General features: G+C 38.4%; 1 protein-coding gene and 2 pseudogenes across 4 annotated transcripts; 1 reads left to right on the top strand and 2 right to left on the bottom strand.

The window, feature by feature from the left end:
* Positions 1–394: 394 nt before the first annotated feature.
* On the top strand, positions 395–5781 carry LOC104594492 (chalcone isomerase-like protein 2). 2 transcript variants are annotated; one of them, XM_010254786.3, is made up of 5 exons: positions 395–535; positions 868–951; positions 4377–4532; positions 4620–4855; positions 5367–5781. In XM_010254786.3, coding segments are annotated over exons 1-5 (639 nt in total). In that variant the 5' UTR covers positions 395–534; the 3' UTR covers positions 5529–5781. The 2 variants fall into 2 exon arrangements, with proteins under 2 accessions (XP_010253088.1, XP_019052789.1); XM_019197244.2 differs by lacking the exon at positions 395–535 and adding an exon at positions 570–710 and having other exon boundaries at positions 5367–5629.
* Positions 5782–9083: 3302 nt separating this feature from the next.
* LOC148801867 (large ribosomal subunit protein uL15x pseudogene) lies at positions 9084–16609 on the bottom strand (annotated as a pseudogene). Its single transcript, XR_016083180.1, has 2 exons — positions 15191–16609; positions 9084–13159 (listed from the first exon to the last, which is right to left on the bottom strand). The product of XR_016083180.1 is annotated as a large ribosomal subunit protein uL15x pseudogene (transcript).
* Positions 13407–15197, bottom strand: LOC104594493 (RING-H2 finger protein ATL74 pseudogene; annotated as a pseudogene). Its single transcript, XR_016083181.1, has one exon. The product of XR_016083181.1 is annotated as an RING-H2 finger protein ATL74 pseudogene (transcript).
* Positions 16610–20329: the final 3720 nt, after the last annotated feature.

The raw sequence follows: 20329 nt of genomic DNA on the forward strand, positions 1-20329 counted from the left end.
ATATACCCTCTTAAAATATATGAATCTTATTATTCGAAACCACTGTATATATGATAAGCATATTTACAAATTTGTACAATAATCATATCATATGCACATATACATATGCTGGGATATTTAGGCTGTATTTGGTTTGAAGAAAAAAGGGTAGGAAAAACCATAATTATATGCTGAAGTTGTGGTTGCTCGACCTAACTACCAGCCTCAAGCTCCAAAAAGACCACAACTTTTTTGAAATTTTAAGATCGAATAAGGGTAATATGGGAATAAAAAATTACCAGTCAAAATAGAAGAAAATGAGATAAATCGCAACTTCCTGCACTAGCTACCTACCACCAGCACCAGGGCACTGGAGAGGGCAGGCAGGAGAGTGTGTTAGTTGGAACACATTAAATATCTTCCTCAACCCAGCAACCCTCCAGAGAACTGGCCTTCCATTCTATCTCTATTTCCATTTACCTTTACTCCTCTTTCGCCCAAAACTCCAAACAAAGAACCGACAAGAAGAAATAACAATCTTCTTCAACAGCAACAAGTAAGTCTCTCTCTCTCTCGCCCAAAGCTCCAAACTCCAAAGAAAGAAAAGAAGAAATAACCATCTCTCTCGCGTGGGCACGTTGAAGATGGGATGGAATGTGGTCGGACACGGCAGCCTCCGTCCCGTCATCGACGCCATCTTCAATCTTGATTGATTAATTAGTGCAGCAGTAGTAATCACTAATCACGCTCACGCCTGTCCAATGTCACAGTCTTATACTCTCACACTCTGATCACTTGCTGAGCTAATGAGATGAAATCTGTATATTTTGTATTTGTTATTCTTCTTTTCTCACGGGCTTTGCTTGAATTCATCCTGTATATATGCAGTGGGCACTGAAACCGTGATGGTTGATGATATACCATTTCTACCCGAGATCTCGACATCCAAGCCACTCTCTCTGCTGGGTCACGGTAAGTAATCCACTCTACACCAGAATTTGTCGCTTCTCCTGCTACTAATTAATTCTTACAACCATCAAAATCAGACGGACCAGGTGAAACCCAAATCGGCTTTCTACGGATTTATTGCAGAAAGTAGAAAGTAGAAAGTAGAAACACAAGAGAAACATCCAATTGAAAGATCATATCAGTACCAGAAAATAATCTGAACCCACTTTTTTTGGAACTTCACACCATCGTCATTTTTTTTTGGAGAAATCACAACATCAGCATTCAGAATGGATTTTTTCTTTTTTTTTTTTAAGATTCAGAATAGATTTTGGGAAACGAAGGATACTATTCAATTGGAGGCTTAACATGAAGTTGATTTTTAAGACACATCAGAGAATTAGTGGATCCAAATTTTAAAATAACTTTATAATTAGTCAGCATCCGTATGGTCTTTATTTTATAAGCAAAATTGAGGATCGAGCTCTATGACATTTCCAATTAAGCGAATTGTTTAAATCCAATTTAAGTATTATTTTTTGGGTTATATTTATTTTATCACACTAAAATTAATTTGCGCTCTAGGGAGAGTGTCCAGTCTTCTATGTTCTAGGTAAATTTGTATTATTTTTTATTTCTTAATATTAATATTTTATTAGTTTTTATTGGGCATTTGTTATTTTTGTATTATGTTTAGGTAAAATTATAAAAAGCATCGTATTAGGCCTTTGTGTTTTGATCCTAACTAGACCTCCCATATAGATTAAAAAAAAGTACAAATACCTCATTTCCCTTAGCCTTTTAATAACAAAGACATTGAATTTGCCAAAATACCCTTATCATTGTTAAGGCATTATCATATACAATTTAAAGTTTCAAATTTACCCTCCACTAATTTATTTTGCCAAACAACTTTCAAAAAGTATCCTACATAGCTTTTGGAGGATTTAACTTTGTGCTCGATTATTTGATTGGAAATGATCTTTTTATTTTTATTTTGGATAACTTATTGTGATCTTTGTAGTCCCACTATATAAGAAAAACCTCAACTGTTGGCCTCAGATTTCAATTTTTGGCTCTTATATTTATAAAAAATTAAAAACAGATAGTGTTTATATTCTATATATATAGATGAATGATGTGTCACAATTTGACTTGTCCAACCTAGACTATTCTACAAATAGTCCTTTTATTTGTTAGGTGAAGTAAATAATATTTATTCTAAAATGCAAATTACTTTATTAATTAACTATATTTTGAATTGAAGTGGATTATTTAGCCTAATAATATATCATTGAATATCTCAGTGTCAATATAACAAATCTTTATTAATAGTTACAACTTAATGTAAATATATCTAATGTATAAAAAAATAAGCATTAGATATAGATAAAATTAATGAATTTTAATAATTTAATGGAGTAATGGAAAGGAGAGAGAGAGAGAGGGAGGGAGGGAGTATGAGAAGAGTTAAAAGTCTTAAAGGTGATTGGCCACTTGAATTATTTTATTAAATTTTAAAATAAAAATAAATAAATAAACCATAAAATAGATAAATGCCTTTGAGAAGAAACTAGAAAGCAAACATTCCATTTTAATATATGGATATAGATTGACTCATGTCAAACAGGTAAAAAGCTTTACTCTTTTTCTTTTGCAAAAAGAAATGGTCCTATGCATGATAAGGCCACACCCTTAATTTTTTTTTTTTTGTATTTTTAAATGACATGGCCACTCCAGATCTCCTCCACAATACAAGGCAATAGTTTCTTGTAGGGGTGCAAATGGATCGGATCATGATCCGGTCCGATCCTATTTGGTCGAATTCATATCACCCCTATTCAGATATTCAGATTGGATCAGATAATAGGATCCGATTGGAAATTGGACTGGATTCAGATCGCCACTATCTGATCTGAGAAGATCCAATCCGATATATGTTTATATTTATTTATATAAATATATATAATACATATATATGTTATTTATTTATTTATAAATATATTATTTATATTGTATTTTTATAAATTTGTTATATTATTTATTTTTTATAAAAACATGTATATATGATGAAAATAATTAAAAAAATATTTATCTATTAAATCTGATCAAATCGAATCTATCATGAACAGTGTCGGATTGGATTCAGATATACCCTTATTCGAATCTGATCCGATCTAATTGCATCTCTATTCTTGTGGATAGATTTACAGCAAAAAAAAAAAAGAAAAAAAAAGACGAGAAAAAAGTTTTCTTACGGGTAGAGACGTGAAAACAATTTGTGGGTAGGTCGGATATGCTGATCACAAATCCACAACATATTGGTAGCCCACGTTCACCCAGACCTAGTGGCACATTAGGAACATTGGTTGTAATTGTATTTTACATAACTGATATTCCCGATGTGCAGTTTGCAAGTAAAAAAGAAGTTTTTGTTTAAAAAACATATGTTTTATGAAATCATCCCGAAATAGTTTTTAAAATTATGTATATCCAATTTGTTTTCGAAAACAACTATTCTTTTTTAGAAACTTGCAATAAGAGAACTCTCTCTTGATATAACTTATACAAGCCTACAAGTAAGGGTGTCAATGGACCGGTTTTGGATTGGATTCTGTCCAGTTCAAAATTAATTTGAACGGGTTGAATGGAACAAAAAGACATAGTGGATTAGATCGATCTGGTCCAAAATATTTATTAGATTGGATTGGACCTGGTCCGTTTGTAATAAATTTATATTGGAATTGGTTGGATTAAGCCAATATCCGGCCCATTGATATAAGATAAGAATATAGGTGTCAATGGACCGGATTTGAGTTGAAACCAATCTAAAAGAAAATGAATTTGAACAAATTGGATGGTCCAAACATTGAATTGGACTGGTCCAAAATGGTCTAAATCATGGGTTTCAAAACAAGATCGGACCGGATAGTCAGATTGGAAAAGCCGAGAATTGGTCAGGTGACCGGTTCTATTTTCCCCAAAAACCGGATTTCCCCCCCAAAACCGTTGATTTTGGTTAGCGAACCGCCGAACTGGGCGGTTAATTGTTCAAACGGTTTTGACCGTTTTTATTTTATTTTTATTATTTATTATTTATTTTTTTGTTAAAATGGGCCAAGCGTTCAAATCTGAAAAATGAATATCACTTAATGAATATCACTTAATGGGATAAATAATATTCAGGAAAATAAATTTTTCCTAACTTCCACACAAATCTGAAAACTGTTTAGGTGGAACTGGTCTCTCGCCCCCACCCCTTACCCTTTGCTTTGCATTTCTATAATAATAATAATAATGATAATAGTGCTACGACCATTTTTAACATTTTAGAGTGCAGTTTAGAGAATAGAGGGCGTTAGGTATCCCAAACAGGTTGGTTTGAACTTGATGGGTTTACACTTTAATTACAAAAGTTGGGCGTTTTGGTTTGTGGTTGTGGGTGGCAGGCATTACGGACATTGAGATACATTTCCTTCAAATCAAGTTTACTGCAATTGGGGTTTATTTGGAACCCGAGGTTGTGGCTCATTTACAGCAATGGAAGGGCAAATCAGGAAATGAACTCGCCCAGGACGATGACTTCTTTGAAGCCCTGATTTCAGGTAAGTGCAGTGGGGATTTCTGGTTATATTATATTATATTATTTCCATTATTAACCCATAGGATGGATCATGGGGATGCATTTGCAGCTCCGGTGGAGAAAATTGTGAGAGTAGTGGTAATCAAGGAGATCAAGGGATCACAGTACGGGGTGCAGATAGAGAGTGCTGTGAGGGATCGATTAGCAGCGGTTGACAAGTACGAGGAAGAAGAGGAGGAAGCTCTTGAAAACATCATCCAATTCTTCCAATCCAAATATTTCAAGAAACACTCTGTTATCACTTACACTTTTCCTTCTGCTTCCCCTTCTACTGGTACTGCTGAGGTAACTATTCAATAATTATCCATCTCCATACGCCCATACTAATGACTCATCAGCTTAGCTTAGAGGATCTCATCAATCATCTAATACTCTCCAACCATTAATGCTTTTAATAAGGGCGTTTTCGTCTTTACACATGAAGTTGGTTTGGTAATGAATTAAAAATTATTTAAAACACTAGCTATGTTTTTGAATTGCAGTTGATCTCCGTTTTACTCTAAACCTAGTGGTTGACTAAAAATCATTGAATTAATCATCCGGGCAGTCGAATTATCGATCTGATCAATGTTTTTTAACCATTTTTTAGATTTTAATTATTTTTATTTTTTTAAGTTAGAATTGACCACTCGTTCGAACCATCGACCCAAAAACTGATGGCCAGAACAGGTTCTACATCAGTTATTAAAACCATGATATAGATGAGACACATATGCGAATTCAATTACCAGAGAGAGTATGTTTGGCATTCGTTATATAAATGCTACTAACGCACAGCTTCGTGTATGCATGACAGATATCGTTTTCAACAGAAGGAAAAGAGGAGGCGAAGATCAAAGTGGAGAACGGCAATGTTGTGGAGATGATCAAGAAATGGTATCTGGGTGGGAGCAGTGGAGTGTCTCCTACCACCGTCGCATCCTTAGCCAACAATCTCTCCGCGCTGTTATCCAAGTGAAAAGAATATGCTTCTATTTTGTGTCCCATATAGTTAGAGGCTGAGCTGTCTGTTTTGTTCCTCAGTCCATAGAATCATATCTATGTTTGCTTTGCTTGTTACTTTCTTCTTCTTAGTTCTGCCTACGCCCACGTAAGTTCGTTTGTATTAGGTACACACACATAGAGCCCATCTGTTCTGATTTGGACTGTTAACTAATTATAATTAAGATGTGTCGTTGTGCTTAGACATAAGACACCAACTTTTTTCTTCACTCAACTGTTCCCTCTTCCATCTGCACTTAATTTGTGCCCTTCCATCATCACTAATTAGTAATTATCACACGTGGAGACCCATTACAATTTTCTTTTTTGGACATATATGTTGGTTGGGTTGGACTCACTTCTACTGGTGAAGAAGCCCACCTGCCGTAGAAGTAAGTCATCATCAGATTGAATGAGATGGAATTACAGGAAATATTTGTGAACGGCAATTGAAATATTGAATTATTGGAAAATAATAGATCCTACTTCATCCGGATACATTGTCACATGACAAGAGATATTTCTCCATCCTTTTGGATTAATCCCGATTTGATTCTCGTAAAATTTGTCCTTACATCAATTCAAGCTCAGATAATTGTTGCGAGAATAACGTTCCGGACTCCCTCTAAAATTCTTTTACATCAATCAATCAGTCAATGAAATAAAAAAATGACATATATATATATACAAACTCAAAAATCACACTCCCCAAAATAATTCAAACCGTGCAAGAATTTAGGCTTCGGTTTCAAATTTACGATTCCATTAATAAAATATTAAATCCATCTGAAATCCGATTGCATTTTGGAATTTCAAGTCATATTCCAATCACTCAGATCATATTCAGATGCAATGAAATAAACTTAAACCAATTAAAATAATAATTTTTTAAACTTATATTTAATAAATTAAATATTAAATATAGACATGGGGCTTATATTTCTGCTGCTCATGTTTTAGCCTGAAAAATATCAGATTTTCCCGTTGTTGGGCTAAAACCATGGTTTTCAAAATTGAACCGGACCGCACGGTCAGACCAAAAAAACTGGGAACCAATCACTTTATCAGTTTCGTTTTTCCCAAAAACCGAATTTCCCCTAAAATTGTTGATTTTGGACAATAAACCACCGAACCGGGTGGTTAACTGTTCGAACCATTCAAATGGTTTTAACTATTTTTTTAATTTTCTATTAGACTGAACCGGTAATCGGACCTCTGATCGGTTCGGTTTTAAAAACCATGGCTAAAACCGTTGATCAAGGTCCTTATTGTATTGTTGCAGGCCCACCTTAATCGAATGAAATGACGTTAAAATGAGCCCACACACCACATCAAATATCGAAGTAGGGGTGCAAGTCGGGCGGGTTGGGTCGGGTTTATGGTCAACTCAGGCCTGGCCCTAAAATTTGGGCAAGGCCTGAGCCTGAGGTCAAGCCCATTTTTTCCAATTAGAGCCAACCTGCCCTATAGTTTGATGCATTTGGGTTGGGCTCGGGCCCAGGCCCGGGACGGGCTCGAATTGGTCAATGAATCCACTCTAAAATTATACATATATAAATGTATTTATGCAAATATATATACATATATTTATGTATATATGTATGCAAAATATTTATACAAATATGTATGTATATATATGTAAATATGTATGCAATATTTACACACACACACACATATATATATATATATATATATATATATATATATATATATATATAATTCGATATGTGTGTGTATATAAATGTATATAATTGGGCCACACTCGGGCTGAGTTCGGGTTACCTAAGGGTTAGGCCCGAGCCTGACCCAAAAAATAAGAAAGCTCGACTTCTTGGGCCTGAACCCAACCCGAGGACCGAAAATCCAAACCCAACCCATATAAAATTTCAGGTTGGGCCGATTTAGGCTCAGGCTGAACCCGTCCAAGTTGCACCCCTATATCGAAGGCCATGATGTTACACTTTTAGCCTAAGGATGTGCCGTCGGCCTGGCCATATGATCGGCCGGACCCACCTATTGTAGGTTGTGGCCCGTTTTTGGGGACACGGTTTCCTCCGTTTCAAGTTGGATTCCACACAGAATTTATAAAAGTTGTATTTGATGAAAATCGAGAAAACCAATATTAACGTTCCAAACACAAGATACATGATTGTAAAACTGAAACAATTCCAAGTAATTTATTCAAACATGAGCGCTCAACGACCAGACATGCAACTCACCTCAATGCACAAGCTGTCCAAAACGGGCTTAACTCTTATGGGCTTCATATTGGGTTTGAATTTAAACAAACTCGAAAAAGAATAAATTTAAGGGTAAAATACAAAAATCTCCCACATTTAGTTTTTCACAATCACAAAAACCTTTCGTCATTGGCCCTAGCAAAAACTTTCCTTGAACTTTTAAAAGATTCAACAAAAGCCTCCCTTTCGTCATTGGCCTTAATGGAAAACGTTTAATAGATGCATATATCCTTTCTAAATACCCCATTTTATCCTTTTATAAAATGCGTACTTAAATAACTGATGAAAGAACAAATTACGCTGATAAATAACAGCTGCCGAAAAACGGACATTATATATATTTTAGGGCAAGTGGCCAAACTGAGCCCCATTACAGATATAGACCAATATGTCCCTCACTTTCGTTTCGTGCTTGGGGTTGGTCATATGGAGAAGATCATCATAGGTGTTGATCTCCATTGTCTTGTTGAGATAAACAGCAACAGTCGTGCTCACAAACAATTGGATGCAATCACCTATGAGCTTTTTGCACTTATCGCTGCAAAACCACACTAACCCATCTTAGGAGGGAGGTGGTCAGTGGAATCATATCTAAGATGGGAAACACTCCTGTATGTTTGGAGGCGAACCTCCCAAAAATTGACAATCAGAGAAGAAAGCCAAGACCGAGCTCCTTGCAAAGCTACCAACAACAACAGAGAAGCAAAACACGACCTAGCCGTAGTGAAAAGGTTGTCCATAACCCGGTTGGAGAAACTAGAAGTGGACTGTGCTCCATTATCATCTTTGCTTCAGAATGATAACCTTGCAAAATTCCCATTGTCAGAGCTTCTGTGACCCTTATTGGCGACTTTGAGAACTCTTTTTTTTTTTGAGAAAGTTCTCATGTATAGATCATTAGTCTAATGGAGAAACCAAGTACTTAATTGATACTCTGATAGCATTTCACTTAGGGGGCATTCTTTTTTCGAATTTTGAGATAGGGGAAGTTGGTCAATGGGATTTTGGTTCCCATTGACCAAGAATCCCATGTTCTTTTTTCATATTTATGTGGGGACCAGGGAAAGTTTATTTTTCTAGGTATCACTTACCCGGGTAAATGATACTCATCTCCTAGGTGGGTAAATAACTTTCCCACCTAGGGGGAAAATTGCCGACACTTGAATGGGACAAAATGTCCCTTTCAATAATGAATTTTTATGCCTAAAATGGTCATTGCCTTATTTACATAAGAAATAAAAGAATATGGGTAAATGCACTTACCCAGGTAAGTATTTTCCAGGAAATTATTGAAAAATGAACGGAGCCTTAAATTTCAATATCCGAAATTTAAAACCTAATAAAAGGAGAAAAGAATAGCGGTTTCAGTCACCATACATCAGTAAATCTAAGTGGTGAGCACGATAGCACCATTGCCCTCCTTAATCTTCTTCTCCGCAAGCTTGGATATGAGCTTGGTCTTCACGATGACGGGCTGAGATGGAGGTAGGACACCCTTGCCCAACACCTTAAAGTAACCGAACTAGGTAACATCGATGAGGGGAACGTTATCGATGGAGGCCTTCTCCTTGACATCTTGAGGGATCATAGACCAAAGCTTATCGATGTTAACGATGGGGCAATAGAACTTGGTGCAAAGTTTATGAAGTAACGCATACCCACCATACCAAAGTAACCAGGATGGTATTTGTTGAAGAGGATCCGATGGTGATGCATGCCTCCGACATTACCACGACCTCCTGTGTGCTTCCGGTGCTTCCCAATTCGGCCATGCCCGGCATTGACATGCCCTCTCTTCTTCTTGTTCTTCTTGAAGCGGGTAATCATTTCTCTCTCGCACCAGAAACCCCCTTGGTTTCTCTTCCCTCCATAGTTGAGAATTGAGACGGAGAGTGCAACACCACACTGAGTGACAGAAAAAGTTCTATTGCCCCATCTTAAGATAAGGTACGACAACTTCCATCTTTGCGTGCTCGAACTCGGGAGATTTTTGAACACCTCGGTGCCGAGCTGCTTCGCTCGCAAGATGTCCTCAGCATACTTCATCTGCCCTTTTTTCAAGTTCTTGAGCTTGCTTGGTGATGTTGCTCTTCACCTCCTCCAGTTGGCAAGTCAAGCTTGACAACGCATCAAGGAACCAATGACGATCTTCTTGGGCTTCCAGTTTAGTAGTTTCCAGCTACGTCTGAAGGGATTCGATCACGGCCGTCATCTGCGTGGTATTATGCTCCATGGTGATGGCGTAGTCGTTCAGAGCTCGGGTCATACAACTCACCTACAAAGAAGAAAGAGTTTACAAAGTGCACATATACGAAGACCAAGTGTTAAAAGGACAAGTATTTACCGATAGTGTGTCCCTGAATATTGAGCTGTGTAGGTCGGCGACACTTCGCTGGCTGAATTCCCTTTTGTCCTTAGGAAGAAGTATGTTGGTGCTCACCTTAAAGGTGATGCGAGGGTCTCGGATCCTATTTGTGGTGGTGACATCCCAGTTCAAGAGGTAAACTTGGCCGCACGAACTGGACCCCTCATAGGCGACGACAGGGAACGTGTAAGTTGGAGGCAGAGCGAATTGGTTAGGCATGACTACAGGGTCAACGGATGTTAGACCATTGTGATCATTGTCGATGTCCACCACATCGGGCTCCCTAGATGGAGACCTCTCTGTAAATTCTTCCTCCGTCTCCAAAGCATGAGTAGACTCGACCACCCTCCTCTTTTTCCTGGGAGCCCTTCTCATTGTAGACAAAATAGATGTTGTGTTCAACATATCTATCGAAAAAGAAAGCGATCTGGTTAGGTCAGAAAATCTAAAGATATTAGCATAATAAGGCACCGTGCGGGTGACCCACTCATAGGACTTAGTCCGGCCCCAACAAGCATCGGTTCGGCCATGAACTCGTCAGCCAAGGAGTGCCGCTCTACGAGGAATAAAACTTGGTCCACTAGATCATCGTTGAACTCAATGTTAGGGACTCTCCTCGCCTCACTCCTCCAAGTGGTATCCATGGGTTAGCTATCTTCCCAAGATAGGAAGAAGTACCTCGACTTTCAGTTCGCCACTTTGGAAGGGAAGTTGCTCAAAAGCTTGTAACTAGGTCGATAGCTCAGGTAAAAATAGTAAGGCTCCCGGTGCATTTTCTTTATTTGGTAGAGGCTGTGGAAGATATTGAAGTTGAGCTTGAAACTAAGGTGAAAACATACAAATATCATCCCTACCAATGTCCTAATTGAGTTCAGGTGGAGCTGCCTTAAGGAGATGCTGTAGTGTGAAAGCACCTTGTAGATAAAAGGGTGCAGTGGGAAATAGAGCCTGGTGATAAGCGCCTCTTTGAAGATGCATACCTTAGTCTGCCCATGGTTCCAATGATGTTGATCCTCTCCGGACAGGATGATGCCATAGGAATTGAGGATCTGGAAGGTCGACGCCAAGGCAATCAACTCCTCCTCGCTCAGTTCGGTAGGTTCGAACTCCAACCTGGTCTTAGGTTGTTGAGAGGTCGAGGCCCCTCTATGGGACCCTCGTTGCTCTTGAGCCCAGGTCCCTACCTCGTCTCAAGCGACCTGGGGATACTCCCTCTTCGCCCCCTATTTATAGTGAAAGTGCTTTGAGATCGATGGCGGAATTGCATCCCATCCAATGACCCAGAAAGAGAGTGCGCCCATTCAGCGCTAGGTGGCGAATTTGAAATTCGAATTTGCGCGCCCAATTCAGCCACCTCAGCACTTGGTGGCGAAATTTGAAATTTGAACTTGTGCGTCCAATTTAAAATTTGAACTTGATACGCATGACAACTCACTCTCTAGGCCGGGTGGACGAATTAGACCGAGCATACAGAGAACCGACCAGACCCGTCACTCTAGGCCAAAGGCTTTGGGATGAGCCATACCCTTTGTCGAACTGACCTTGACTCGGGAGTGGGGGGCAATTGATGAGGGGCGATTTGGCCCTCCAGTCACGTGATGACACATGGCATCTAATAACAACCAAGCAACATCTCAACACCACGTAAATAGAGCTCGGGAGGGATTTGGACACCTTGTACCCGTCTTGACGATCTCAGCAAGTCGAGCTGCGAATGGCCTCGCAAGACATCCGGTCGGCGTAAGTGGCAACGTGCTTCTGCCGACCTGACTTGAATTTGCTTAGCGATCTGCCAGATGTGCTGGGTGACCTCCTCCTTAAGCGGGTTATCATCTCCGACTCCCCCGGGATCATGATGCCACTACAACAGAGTAGATCCCCGCCGCACCTGCTTTGGATGCATTTGGATAAGCATTATCAGCTTATGCGGAGTTCGCCTTTGGGCATAAAACCACCTTCAAATCAGATGGGCCGGTGATCTCGCAACCTTCGTGAGCTTCACAGCAGCTTGCCTATATAAAGGAATCCCCTTTCATAGAAGAAGTACGTGCGGTTTAGCTCGCACACACTCTAGCTCTCTAGCTTTTTTACTATCAAACTCCAATTCGTTGATTTAAGCATCGGAGTGCCCACCCTGAGAAAAGCAGCCCAGACACTAATCACTTTTCTTTTACAGCTCGACCAAGCGACTTATTCAGTTTAGCATTTGAGCTCTCTGCTAGGAAGGAGTACTAACCAAAAACTGGTTCATTGATGCCCTTACCTCAACTGGCATGTGCGGAGAGGATCCTCTTCCACGTCATGCCAACTCATTTAAGTGAAAGTGGTATTTATAAAAATTCAGAGGGGAGTTTTGAGTGGTCAAAGCCCTTCTTCTCTTCTGGTAATCATAATTTTCTGGTATTAGCAGTTGTTTCTTTACCGACTAACTATTCTTTGAGTTGGCATGATATCATTGGGTCAGATCGGGCCAGTGAAGGATTTGAAAGGAGAATGGGGCCAGTGAAGGATTTGAAAGGAGAAGCACCACATTGAGTTGAGAATTTAAAACCTAACGAGGCTTGCTGCTCGTATTTTAGCCTAGTATACTAAATCTTGCAATTATGGACTTATGGTACATTTTTTTCGGGTATTTTGGTGAACCGATCCCCCCATTTGATTACTGCAGCACCACACTGAGTGAATGAAAAAGTTGGTGGTTGCGAGAATTGACCCTCAGTTGGCTAATTATATTCTATTCATTATTGATGATCCTTGTTAGTTAATACCATTCTGGCTCAAACTTTTTTTAAGCCCCAAATTTTAAAATTTTATTAAAAAAAATACAGGAGAGTACAAGAAACATTCCCTGAACTCTCAAAAAACTATCCCATAAAAGAAAAAAAAAAAAAACGTTATATGTACCTGGAAATTGGTAAACCAAACTTATCTTCTTGATATAAAGTGAACTTCGTCTTGACCAGATTGCCAATTTTTAATCGACCCAGCAAGTCACCCGAGTACCTGATGATTTTCCAATTAATGCATATTATGGCACCAAAATAATATTCAAACCACACAACTTCTGCGTGTATTTACCATTTAGAAAAGATTTTAACCTTAAACAACCCTAATATATGCATAATTTCCTTTTTTTTTTCTTGTTTTAGGGTACAAACATGAGACATGGCGATGGTTTATTAATAGATATATACAGGTAAATGTACAAATTAATCAAATTCAGCCCATCAATTACATAACCCCACCTCCATAGGTAAAAATCCTTCATTTTGTTTTGTTTTCACTATTAAGCTTTTAAGCTTTGGACAAGTGGCAAATACTACAGTGATTAATACTACAAAGCCGTGTTGCTCTTTGTTTTTACATTCTTTACATAAAGCTAGCTTTCAATTAAATTAAAAACCAAAACAACTAAAAAAATAATATAAAAACCTGTACCAAATATAGTATTGGGATATATAAGTCCGATCAACACCATCAACTCGGCTGCGCTACAAGCCTACGACTACTATGAGGCCACCCTGTCGGCCGGACCCGCCTTCCGGCGGCCTAACTCGTTCATCGGCATCTTGAGCATCAGATGTTGTTGGGCGGTCCAGCAATGAATGCCGGCAAGTAGGGCAGGACGAGTGTGACACCAGCCATGTGTCTATGCACTTGACGTGGAACCCATGGCTGCATTCAGGCAAGACACGTATCTTATCTCCGTCCACAAAGTCTCCCAGACAAATTGGGCACTCGGTGGCCTGAATACTCTTCCCCGATCCCGATCCATACACCGCTACCGGAATCTGGCGCAATGCTTTCTTCTTAAGCCCAGTTGCAGCTAAACGTGCAGCTGTCTCGTCCGGTGTCTCGAAGGCTAATCGGCGGCCACATCTTAGTGCACAACGTAGTATGGAGTTCAATCCGAGAGCGAATATTAGTGTGCATAGCAAGGCCGCTAGGATGATCACCATGTTGGTGTCGAAGTTTGCTTCACTGGTGTAAGAGTAAGACCCATGCGACGATCTGCTTCCATTGATCAGTGGTGCCCGGGATTCCACGTGTAGGAGGAGACGATGTGGGTGGTATTGAGGTCTCATCCTTGAAATAATAGAGCTAGTCGGGTTCAGCAGTGCCGCACAAAAAGCCGATCGATCGAAGACGATTAGAGAATGGAATTCAAAACCCTTAAACCCTTAAACCTAACTAATTTCATACCAATCCAAAGTAACAAGAATGGAGGATTTGTGATTGAAAGGCTGTAATTATGTTATCTGATGGTGATGTAGTCAGGCTTTCTTCTTGAAACCCCAACGAGCCGTCAAAGGAAGCACCACCCAATTTAGGCTAATTCAATCGGAACTTGGTCACAATGCCAGGTGGGGAGATTCACAAAAGAAATCAGAAGAAGCAAAACCATTTCTCTTGAACTGGATATCTAGGCCACTGGGGACTGCAGAGGAGAACCTTTTCTAACCTACTGTGTCTCAATCGGTACATATACTTTCTCTTCCTTTCCTCCGTGTTACGGATTAATTTGGGTTCTGCAAGGGTGAAGGAAGGATCTTATAATAAATATTTTTGACGGCTAGAATCCATGTATGTTAAAATTCAAATTAGAAGCAGGGGAAGAGAATCCAAGTAGCCAACTGAAAAAGGAAGGTTGTATCTGTATTTGTTTCCTTTTTAATGATTCTTCTTGATCTTTTTTTTATGTGTAGTGGAGAGAGAGAGAGAGAGAGAGAGAGAGAGTATTTTGAAGCTATAGTAATGCTGTTATGATTCGAAGCTGATAAAGACATAGCAGGGGCATCTTCTGGGTCACCAGGATAAGGCAAAAGGATGGATGAAAGACTGTGTGCGGAGAGCTAGTGGTTATCCAAATTTGGGCCCGTCGACGGTGGATTCCGGCTTCCTAAATGGAAAAATGGTCCTCTGTTCTCAAATTGAACTCCCCTTCTATCCAAAAGCGTAACCAAAGAAAAGAAGACGGCGACGGTGTTGATATTGATTGAGCGGAAAAAACAGAAAAAATTTTAGAATCTTTACCTGAGCTTCTAGCTAGTGGGCTCCACCCTTGAACTCCGACGTTGTGAATGCCAGCAGCCAGCCGTGATCGTGATTAGTGATACCCACTATTTTATATAATATTTCCATTCTGAGTTCTGAGTTCTGACCACACCGAATGTTTTCTGTTCTGTAGGAGGAGCCACAAACGGAGGTAGAGAGTTTATGTGTGAATAGAACAATAGTTTCCTTTATTACGAAATTGGGGTTTGGGGATATTGATCCCATCAAAATTAAAGAAATCTGTTCTACGGTTATACCGTGACAGTGTTACCACTTGTTTAATGGACCCACTTCTCCGAGGACATGTGAAGAAGACAAAGGTACACGTGGATATTGTGGAATGTGGAAATGCTGATCGCTCCGTGACAGAGTGGGCTTCCTACTAAGTTCCTTACCGCAAGAGGCCGCGATTGTGTGGTTCTGCCTACATTTTTGTTTGGCCGTTAGATCGCCTGAACCTAACGCATGCTTTGTGGAGATTAAATCTGCAGCATCCAAGTTCCCACCTACTTCACTACCCCTCAGAATCTCATGATATCTTCTTTGGTTTTGGTAGGTGGGAGAACTTACGTGAATAACCACAATTTGTTGAGCGAACATGATTTTTGCCTGGGTGGTTATGAAACATTTAAACCTTAAAAAAAGGATGTTCTTCTGCCTAAAAAAGGTGAATTACAACTATTTTACTTGGGGCTCCAGGCCCATGTAGTCCGATCGGCTGGCCCAGTTCGGCCTGTTTTAGGTCGGGCATGGATAAGCTTTTTCGCCCATATGGCCCGGATTTGGGCTCTAAATGCTGGGCCCGATTTTTTTTCGGGTCAGGTTTGAGTTTTACCAAATAATCCTGATGCGAATTTGATATACATAATAAAAAGTATATTATAATATTATGCAATAATAATATTAGTATCGAAAAATGTGTTATATAATATTCTAAAACATTTGTCCAAGTCTAGCTTTCGGCTTTAGGGCTGGGTTCAAGTTCAAGATTTAGGCCCAATGGTCAGATCGGTCTCAAGCTTGAGTCAATATTTTCTATTTCTGAAGAAACAAAGCCCAATCTGGCCTGGCCCGTGAACAGGTCTACATGCATGTAAAAGTTAAATTTAATTATATAATGTTGGCTTAGTTCTTTACACTATACTTGCACACACACCCTTACATTAGTATATATGGCAGATATTTGTCTTGATTCATTAAAGTTAAATCCAAATAATATGTATGTGTTTGGTTCCGTTTATGTTTTTTCATTCAATGCTTATACTTTATTTGCTTGCAAAACCGAAAAAGCTAATAATAATGGGACTGAATCTGCTCCTCACATAGGGCACCTCACACGCACATCCTACTATGCATTGGGAACATCTCTCATACTTGTAAGTTATTTTTCACGGGAGATGTTCCCAATGCACGGTGGATGTGCATGTGAGGTGCTCAAGTGTGAGGAGTAGATCCCGTTCCAATAATTACAACTGTTTATGACAACTAGGCACCACACAGTATAACAGTGAAAACGCCTAACCACTGGGTGAAGATTTAAAAAATAACTTTTTCAAATGGTACGCTTGCATAGAAATCGAAGTCACCTTTTGCTATTCTCGATGCATACAGAAGAATATGAGATGGAAACTGCTGAAGTGGTGGTGCCTATGTGACAACGTTCATTGAATAAATACCCACGGTTCCAAACACCCTATATATATCTATGAAAAACAAAAAAAATATATTATATATCATATATAATTCATATTTGAACGCACTCATAGTACATGCACTTACACTAATAATTGATCAAAAGGAAACATTGGTAACAGCAATTGTGCAATATGGTAAGTATTCTTATTAATTTATATATATATTCTAAATCCTTGTTCTTAAATACTAATTGTTAACACCCTCTATAGTTCCATGGATTTACTTAAAACTATGTTTTTATTTTATTAAAACACTCCCTATAGTTTGCAACTTATTTATTTAATTGACCTTTGAGTAAGAAGTGCTTGTTTAGCTTTCTGAAAATAGTAACATTATCACCTAAGCTGAGTGGAAATTATTCAAGGGCATGAGCTCATGATTGTTTATTCCAAAAGTACCCCTAATACTCCTTCCCACAGAAAACAAAATTAACTAAGAGCCAAATAGAGTGGCTAATCGTGTTTTACTAAGGACAAAAATGGTAATTTTATTTTATTTTCTTTTGATTAAATTTATTCAAATAAACATTAGAATCAAATTTATCATTCCCACTATAATCTAATGAAAGATAAATTAAGTAAACTACATACCCTTTTAATGTATGACCACCAAAAACTAAAACAATTCCATCATCTTCAATCTATTTGATTTTAATGTTATTTTATGTGAATTGAATGTTTTGTGTAGAGGAGTAATTTATTTGAAGTGTCTATAAACAATGTGCCAGAAAGGACAAATTGGTTCTTAAAAATGTTTTGAGGGCACCATATAATTGATATGGTTATATAATTATCATCATAATAAAAGTCTAGAAATATCATGTAAAAAAATGCTATTAGACAAAGTTAATATCATGTTTTTTTGGTAAATCGTACATCTGTACTCCAAAATTTGCTGCTATTTTAAAAAGGTGGAAATAATTAAACATTCCCTGGGTTTTCATAAATTAATTAAAATGTACTTGAGTTTATAAGATGGACTTAAATATACAAAAATGCTATTCTGATATGTTTTCATCATGTGATTCAATATCAATTTTTTGGTAAATCGTGCAGCATTTGTAGTCTAAAATTTGTTGCTATTTTAAAAGGGGAAAATACTTAAACATCTCCTGGGTTTTCATAAAGGGAAAATGTTACAGTTAGTTAACTGTAATTAACTAACTCTAAGTTATGTGTACTTAACTAATGTGTTTGACGGTATTTTTGGTTTTTCTGAAGTTCTGATTGATGAATAGCCACATGAAGATGAATAATAAGTGAATAAAGAATGAGCTTTTGATTCTTCAAGCAATTAAAGAGGACTGGACAATGGCATAGAAGTTGTCACCGAGATTGAAACTGGCGACTCTGGTGTCTCAAAACGTGCGTTGAATCAATATCCGATAAGATAAGATTTCAACTTCTGCTCGTTCTTTTTCCCAGGCAACTGGATTTTGTTCTTTAGGCTTCATTATAATTCCTTAGGCTGCATTTGTTTAAGGTATAAATTCAAATTTTATACGATAGAAAAATTGAACCGATTTAGAAAAATTTTATACGACAGAAAAATTTCAAAACCCGTTGATTTTGAAAACTTACACCGACCTTGTTTGGTTGTATAGGGTGTAAACAAATTTACTGCTGTTGCTTTTCGCATAAAAACTGGATCTCAACGGAGCAACAGCCACTGCTTTCACCGTTGGACAGATCGCCCGAAAAGCTATTTGAAGATAGATCAAGGGATCAGAGGCTTACAATCGAGGAGAATTCTGATGGAATTCTGCCAGAAAAGTGGTTGTTTCACAGGTTTAGGATTTGCAATTTCCAGCAGTCGATGATTTGTCGAGGAATTTTGTCAACGAGGTGATTGTCAGGGAGAGAGAGTTCTCTGAGTCTCATGAGACGACCGATTCCTGGAGAAAGGAATCCATCGAGCTGCTGCGATTCTAAGACAATTCTATTGGGTTTTAATCTCTATTTTGTGGGCTTACATATTCAATGAAACAATTGCATTGATGGGCTATTTTATAAGTGGGCTTAATTAAGTGATTCAGTTATGTAAAGCCCATAGATTTTAATAAGTAGGTATGGGGTTTAATGGGTGGATACCACATTTGACCCATATAGGCTTAATGGGATCCTATTAGGTCAAAATATAAAGACTCCTAGGTTATGGTTCCCAATAGGTTAAATCATTTCAGTTGCCCTCTATTTTCTCCCCATCAGAGATAGAAAGTTGAGAGAACCTCAAGCAAGGAGGGATTTAACTGAGGAAAACCACACCTGTCGACACAGTCATTTGTTCATTTATTCTGCAAAGGTTCGACTGCTGCGATGGATATAGGTATTTATATCAGAATTTCCTTGATAACTACAGCATGATGTATCTTGGGTGCAACAAAGTCTCTTGATCTTTGTTTGTTCATTGTATTAGTCGATTTCTACAAATTCTTGTGATGCAGAGCACCGGTGAGTCACTGGAGAATTGTTACAAAAGGGCATACAAATACTATGAGATCGCTCTCGAGGTATTCTTGGATTGTCACAAAAGGGCTATATCGAAAAGGTGCTAAGCAGATTCGGCATGAAAAGTTGTTCGTCGGGTGATATGCCTATGGCTAAAGGAGACAAGTCCAGCCTCAATCAGTGCCCCAAAATAGACATTGAAATAAAGGAGATGCAAAAGGTTCCCTATGCCTCAGCAATAGGAAGTCTGATGTATGCTCAAGTTTGTACTTGTCTCAATATAGCATTTATAGTGGAAGTGTTGGACAGATATTTGAGTAACCCAGGACTGGATCATTGGAAAGCAGCCAAACGGGTCATGCAGTATTTACAGAGAACAAAGAACTTCATGTTAATCTATAGGAAATCAGACAGTTTGGAGATCATTGGGTATTCTGATTCTAATTTTGCGGGATGCCAAGACAGCAAACGATCCATTTCGGGCTATGTTTTCATGTTAGTTGGAGGAGCTATATCTTGGAAAAGTGCCAAATTGATGCTCATAGCTTCTTTGACCATGGCTGCAGAGTTCATAACATGTTTTGAGGCATCCAATCATGGGATATGACTGCGTAACTTTGTCACTGGGCTGCGTATAGTTAATGGCATTGAAAAGCCATTAAAATTATTATGTGACAATAAATTTGTAATTCTGTATTCCAACAACAACAGAAGTTTTGTGAAGTCAAAACATATTGACATCAAGTTTCTATCTGTTAAGGAGAGAGTTCAGAATGGTCAAATTTGTATAGAACATATAGGGACAAACTCCATGATAGCGGATCCGTTGACCAAGGGATTGCCACCTAAGGTTTTTCATGAGCACACTGCTCGTATGGGTATAGGCATGTCTACATTTATGCATAATAAAGTTTTATGATTCTTTTCACCATCTACATCTCTCAATATGTTTGTGATTTTTTTGAATGATCCCTTT

Source organism: Nelumbo nucifera, chromosome 2, assembly GCF_055504915.1.
Source record: "Nelumbo nucifera cultivar China Antique chromosome 2, China Antique-T2T, whole genome shotgun sequence".
NCBI lineage: Eukaryota > Viridiplantae > Streptophyta > Magnoliopsida > Proteales > Nelumbonaceae > Nelumbo > Nelumbo nucifera.

Coding starts and splice junctions, on each gene's coding strand:
- LOC104594492 (XM_010254786.3), top strand. Junction 952..4,376: donor ACTCTCTCTGCTGGGTCACG/GTAAGTAATCCA, acceptor TGTGGGTGGCAG/GCATTACGGACATTGAGATA. Junction 4,856..5,366: donor CTTCTACTGGTACTGCTGAG/GTAACTATTCAA, acceptor TATGCATGACAG/ATATCGTTTTCAACAGAAGG.